The following is a 6,743-nucleotide window of genomic DNA, read 5'->3' on the forward strand; positions in this document are numbered from 1 at the left end:
TTGACTAGAACATTTATTTTCTGTTCTGGCAAGGATACCATTAAAGGTCTGCTGCAGCTGTGCTTAAGTATGTGAGCGGTGTGATCCCTTACAGTTATGTCCTGGAATTTGTATTTATAATTTCACAGTTTTTTGTACTTTTTTAAATATGGGTTCTGCTGTAGTTTGTATTTAGATTTCCACAGCAGCTGCCAATGACCTGTTCTATGTTTAACCATGTCTCTTTGCTTGCCAGAAGTACCTAGAAATTTGCCAACTTACAGCATCTCCTCTACCAATACTTGAGGTAAACAATTAAATGCAGTGCATTAATGCATTAATAAGCCTGTTAGTCCTCTGCTAGTCCAACACTGCATTTTAATATTCCCGCTGGGTATTTATCTCAGCTGGGAATGTTGCTGATACGCTGTAAAATCCTCAGTGCTAATTTATCCATTTGTAACTCGGAAAGTGTACAAATGTAACCAAATGGACCTGTATTTTATTGAGTTAAATTACCTCTCTGGATTTTACAATGCAGGTTTCAAACACGCAACCATCTGAGGTCACAGTTTGCATGTTATTGCTGAGCACAATAACCAGGTCACAGATGGTCTGCCATACCGTGCCGTGAGCCAGACCAGGTACGGTAGATCATGGCCTTAAAGGGGCCTTTCACACACAATACATGTCGAGTCTTTTTTTGTCCTAGCCAACAGTGTTATGTGATTTGACCCTAAAAGACTCTTGCTTTGGTCTTTAGTTGATTCGAGTTCTACAGTATGTGAGTATTTAAACTTTCTCAACTACATGCTTTTCTTCTATCAATTATTTGTGCTGTATGTTATATCATTCACTCTCATTACAATCAAATGTTGTATCATTAGCTCTCATTACAATCAAATGAGTTCAAGTGCACCCTTTTTCAGAGTTTAGGGCATACAGTATTAGATTATAAACTGCCTTTGAGTATCTGTGAAATGCTCCTTTCCGCACAAAGAAGCCCAGGGGGCAGTGCAACGCTGCAGTAATTTACCTTCCCAACACAGATGTCAATAAAACAAACTGAGAGAGCGTTTTTCCAATGTCCTCTAAGAATCAGCCAGAATGTGCTCTCCCTCTCTGCCAGAGAGCCCTGCACAGGCCTCTGCACATTTCCCACGCACACTCTGGTTCAGCGCTCAGTCACCCCCCCTCCCGCTGTTCTTATCCAGATTGCTATCGTTATGGCAACAGCTACATCAGAGGGGAAAAAAACCCATGTGAATCTCCCATTTTCTATCTTTAATCTGAGATTGTAGGATTAGCGCAAGGGCTTGAAAGCCTGTTGGTGACCAGCATCATGTAGGCCTGTGTGTTAGATGGATGTTTTTCTTAACACACTAACAACATAGGAGGGCCTGCATGTGGTCCCGTGTTTTTCCGGATTTTAATTATAAACACTCAGAGACGTCTAATGAGCGGTGGTGTTGGTATAAACTGCAATTAAGTCAAACTTTAAACAGTGCAACGGAAAACCCAAGGCGTGTGCGTACCTGTCGACCTTCATAGGCTTATGAGCGTTGGTCTCTCAGGTCTCAGCAGTATGCTGCCTGTGCCTGTGTTGTTGTGTTGTGTTGTGGTGGGGAGGGGTAAGGAAGAGCGTGTCTCTCCAAGCACCTCCCTGTTCACGGTTATCTGGCACGTGGAGGAGAGAAGGAGGGAGTCCAGAGGGAGTATATGGGGGAGAGAGAGAATGCCTCTGCTGCAGAAACCTGTGTCCTCCTTTGCTTCATCAGCACCAGGCTTGTGCTCAGAGACCTCATGTGATGTCACGTTGCTAGGCCTGCACTCTCAGCTTTGGAGACTACCGTACAAGGAGAGGGCTCTGTCCGTACGGTTACTATATCTTGCTGCATCACAAAAGGATTCCTCGTTTGCTCAAGGGGAAGGTCTAGAACCTTTATTTCCTGTTCTTTTTCTTCTATGCTTGCCTTTCTTTCTTTAAGGAGTGCTCCTTTTAAAAAGTTGCCATGGAGTTGTGCTGCCTAGTTGACAATGGCTCTTTTCATTCCGGCACAGCATTTAGTCCAATCAGTCAAACAGCCAGAGCAGAGAGAAAGGCAGAGAGAGAGAGAGGGGAGAGATTGTGTTACTGCAGAAAGCAGCTCTATCTCTCTCTCTCGACTTTCATCTTATATTAAGTTCAATAGTAAACACAAGCTAAACGTTTCACTCCAGTTACAGCTGCTTTAATCCGTAATTCCATTATGTCCATGTTCCAAAATTATGAATTATTTTGGTTTGTAATTTATGGGATTCATGGCATGAAAAAAGGGGTAATGATAATTTGATTAAAAAAAATAGAAAAAAGATGGGTACAGATATGTTGGAATAAAAACAATCACAGCTATGATTCTTTATGGGAAATGGGGTAAAGCTGTTGAGCGATGACGACCATGACAAAGGCCAAAACCTGAGCACATGGCCAAGTAGTAGGGTGCTCTACAAACTACAGCCCTACAGGTTCACTTATCATCCAGGGTGGCATGGAGCTGGGCCTCCAGGGCCATCTTGTCGAACGTGCGCATGTTGGTCTCCTCCCGCACCTTGTCGCGCACATGGAAGGAGGCACGCGCCACAGACCGTGCGCTTTCCAGCACGGCGCGTTTCTCCTTGAAGATCAGCTCGCTCTTCTCCAGCTTCCTCTCGATGGACTGGAGCAGCTCTAAGCGCCTCTGCTTCTCCTCATCCTCCACCCGCTGCCTGTTGAGCCTCTGCAGCTTCTCCTTCTCCTGCCGACTCTGTGTGGCTCGCTGGGCCTTCTCCTTGGCCCTCTCCTCGGCCACCAGTGCTGCCTGTTGTGCCCGCTTCTCTGCCTCCTTGGCACGAGCCTCCAGCTGCAGCCGCTGCTGCCTCTCACGGCGCTCCGCTGCCTTGCGTGCTTTCTGGATCTGCTTCTCCTCACGCTTGGCCTTCTCCTTCAGCTCCTGCCCTCTGCGCTCCACGATCTGCTCATAGTTCACCAGGGAGCGGCTGAGCTTCTCTTCTGCCGCTCTCCTGGCCTCCTCTCTCTCCTCCTCCTCTCGCCGGGCGATCTCCTGTATCAGGGCGGCGTGCCGTCTCCTTTCTGCCCGGTTCAGCCCCCGTCTCTCCTCATGGGCTTGGTGCTCCTTCTCCTCCCTCTTCAGCTCTGCCATTGTGACTTTTTCTTTCATCAGGAGCCTCTCCTGCTCCAGGACAGCAGCTCGTTCCTCTTCCAGCGCCTTCAGGTTTTGCTCCTGTACGGCCTTCTTCTGCTTTTCCTCGCGGGCCGCCTGCTGCAGCTTCAGCAGCCTGTTGCGCTCCTGCTGCTCAGACAGCTCCCTCCAGCGCTCCTCGCTCTCCTCAGCTAGCCGTAGTTTGGCATCTGACGAGTCACGCTCCTGTTGGCTCAAGCGGCGCTGACGAGTAGACACCTGCGACTGCCACGACCGCTGGCAATGCATCACGGCTCGCTGCTTCTCACGGTCCTCCTGCCCTCGCCGTAGCTCATCCATGCGGCGCTCACTGTCCCACTGGAGGTGAGCCACGTAGCGCGTCTGACTCATGATGTCCTCTTCCTGGTAGCGGGCCAGCATCAGAGCCGCGATCTTTCGGTCACGCTCAGGAACAGCCTTCAGGCCTCGTCGTCTGACCTCTCTCACTATGCGCTCCACCTTCTGTGTGGTCTGGAGGGAGTGGCTGAGGTCCCCCAGGCTGAGGCTCCGGCCCATGAGTGAATTGAAAGTGGCCAGGGTGCGAGCACGGGGGCTGGAGACTTTAGCCCAATGATCACGTACTCCTTCCCAGCTGTAGGAGGAAGAGGCACCTGACTCGGAGGAGGTGCATGTTGTCGTTGTGGTATTTGAAGCCGATGAGCAAACTGCGTCCTTCCTCCGCTGCAAGGACTCCATCGAGTGACTTTTAGCTCGGGCCTTGGACTGTATTCCAAGGTGCCCGTTGTGCAGAGGGAACGGCGCTCCTGATATGCCATTGACAGGTGCAGCAGGGCTGTGAACAGAAGACTTCAGCACCGATGATCCCAGGGTGGTGTTGGCTCTGGGGAAGGCGGGAGGCTTGGGCGTTGACCTGGGGTATGTATTAGAGGATTTTCCGCCAGAGGACTTCCTGACGATGGGTGGTGGGCCTGATGAGACAGGTCGCGTGCCTTTGATTTGCTCAGAGGATGACAAAGGTGATTTTGAACGTTTAACAAATCCAGGGACACTCTTGGAGGACGACATGGAGCTCATCAAAGCAGTTTTTGACACTTGAGTTGATCCAGTGGGGGCAGATTTAGGTGAGGTGCTGAGGCTGGCAGAGGATGGTTTAGTTGAAAGAGCTGTGCCTGTTTTAGAGGTCGGACCCAAAACTGTGGCCCTAGGGGATGCTCCAAAATCAGTGGCTGGGCTAAATGATGGCCCAGATTTGGATGGCTGAGTTGAGGCAGAAGTGACTTTGTGCTGCTGCTCCAATGAGGATGATGATGTGCTGCTGTTGCCATTGACTGCAGCCTGCAAGATCCTTCTCTTCTCCTCCCTGATGATCCTCTCCCTCTCCTCCCGGCACTGCCTCAGTTTGCCATGCCTTTCCTTCTCGTAGACTTCGAACAGCCCTGTCGCGACGCGCATGGAGCGTCCAGGAGCCTCGCGGGCGAAATCGGCCAGTGGGCGCGGCAGGAGCTCCACAGGTTTGACCCCACATCGCGCGCACGCTTCCAGTGAGCGGGGGCTAGTTAGCACGTAACGGCTGCCCTCTGCTGCCGGTGAGTCAAAATTATACAGGTCCAAGTGCAGCTTGGGAGATGGCTCTCTCTCGGTGGTCTGAGGCGGTTCCTGGGTCGGTGGGCTCCCCTGAGAGGCGGGCTCCTGGCCACCCACTGGGTCTGCAGTGTGGCAGGGGCTCGTGTGCTCCGAGCTACCAGTGGGTGGGGTCTCAAAACCGCCATCCCCGTCCTCCTCATCCAGTGCCTCACCATTGCCGTGTTCAGGCAACCGTGGGGCTTCAGTGGCCACAGCTGGTGTGTTGAGCTGCGTGCCTTTGCACTTGTTCTGATCCTCAACCTCTGATGGGTCGACCATAGTTGGCTAATACTACAGGTAGAAAAGTGAAACAGGGATAGATGGGGGGGGGGGGGGGGGAGGGGTGACATATGAGGGAAAAGTGGATAAAATAGGGGGAGAGGTTTCAGTCAGAGGAACATAATTGTAATATTCTAAGCAGAGCTTAAGAGACATGCAATCTGTGGCGGATGTCCATTACGCTAGTTTTTTTTAAAAATAGTGCATGCACACGCACACACACACACACACACACACACACACACACACACACACATTATGCACCCTATGGCCTATGAGCAAACACAGATGAGACATTACCCCTCTGGGGAAATTATATTACACAGGAAATACACCACATTTTTTATAACTGAGCATCTATTTTTATCAGAGTTACTAGGTGGAAAGAATTTGATTACTCATTCGATGTTTTCCACTCTATATACCGAGTCTAGAACAGGCTAGATATAGGTTATAAATCAATTATGTATCAAAATGTATTTAACAAGCTAAAACCATCATGCTCTGATTAACGCCGTACAAGCACTAGTACTACGCATAATGTAATATGCATCTGCTGCTCACTATGGGCCTGTCACACCGTCTCAGTGTCAGTGAGGGCCTATACGTTTCTATTGACACAAGCAGATTGTAGGCGTAGGCCTAGCCCTAGGATGATTTGCAGTGTTTCTCAGGGAACGCAATTCTCGTTCTATTAAAATCCGATGCATAGTAGTAATGAGAAAAGCGAGTTAACCAAACATAACATGTTGTTAAAACACGCCACGGCCAATTCAACCTCTGAATTGCTGCATTTTAATGCAGATACAGCACCACACAAAACACCGACTGACTGTGACTGACCTGCCAGTTTGCAAAACGTTCTCAAAACCCGTGCTTTGTCCCAATTGAATCCGCCCAGGCTCTGTTGTTCCCTGCATAATATCAGGTTGCAGAGATCATGGAACATCACATCGTCGCAGGCAGCCAACACAGCATAGGCTACCACGCACCACAGTGACTTTCGCAGTCTGTTCCAGCCGACCAAATCTCAAATCACAGCCGTCTTCGACTTTAGAAAACCAAATTATTAGCCTGTTATTGGTGAAATACGAATCAACTTCCAGCGACAAAAACGAGCTCAAGCTCAACCGATCGGTTGCTTTCTCCTTTATGATTTCCGCCGATCTTTTCCTCTTCATCCAGTAAACATCCGTGGTCCCCACCTGCTTTTTAGCAGCATCCCTCCATCTCGGGCATCTTAGCTCCGCCTGCTTGTGGCAAATGTGCTAAAAATACGGACTGACTGACCCAGCATTTGTCCACTGACTGGACTGCTCTCTGCTTTCATCGAAAAACATAGTGGTGATGAATCAATAAGCCTTGAGCACTATAGTACTGGATAATTCTATATAGTCCTATTAAAAAAGGTCCGCGCTGCCGTGCTGCAGTCTATTCATTATTACCTCCCTCTTTTCTTCTTTAACATGCGTGTATAATAGTAAATAGTCATTCTAAACACATGATGGACGAAGTGATGCAATGATAACACTTAACAGAAGCTACACTCATTCAAATATTCGAACATATATGTCCATAACAAATAAAGACATGACGACACCAATATAACGGAGCTATTTGGTTGATATCAAATAAATAATGTCTGGGTCGAGCATGTCTATGAATAGATTTAAATAAAACAAC

General features: G+C 48.9%; 1 protein-coding gene across 1 annotated transcript; it reads right to left on the bottom strand.

The window, feature by feature from the left end:
• Positions 1 to 2,278: 2,278 nt before the first annotated feature.
• On the bottom strand, positions 2,279 to 6,216 carry ccdc177 (coiled-coil domain containing 177). Its single transcript, XM_080413797.1, has 2 exons — positions 5,904 to 6,216; positions 2,279 to 5,072 (listed from the first exon to the last, which is right to left on the bottom strand). The coding sequence occupies exon 2, from the start codon at positions 5,058 to 5,060 to the stop codon at positions 2,487 to 2,489; it is 2,574 nt and encodes an 857-aa protein (XP_080269923.1). The 5' UTR covers positions 5,061 to 5,072; positions 5,904 to 6,216; the 3' UTR covers positions 2,279 to 2,486.
• Between the last annotated feature and the right edge of the window lie 527 nt (positions 6,217 to 6,743).

Source organism: Gymnoscopelus braueri (genome assembly GCF_963280865.1).
Source record: "Gymnoscopelus braueri genome assembly, chromosome: 19".
Classification (NCBI taxonomy): Eukaryota; Metazoa; Chordata; class Actinopteri; order Myctophiformes; family Myctophidae; genus Gymnoscopelus; species Gymnoscopelus braueri.

What these genes read in the sequence shown, in the direction of transcription:
- ccdc177 (XM_080413797.1), bottom strand. Translation starts at nt 5,060, where the DNA reads ATGGTCGACCCATCAGAGGTTGAGGATCAGAACAAGTGCAAAGGCACG.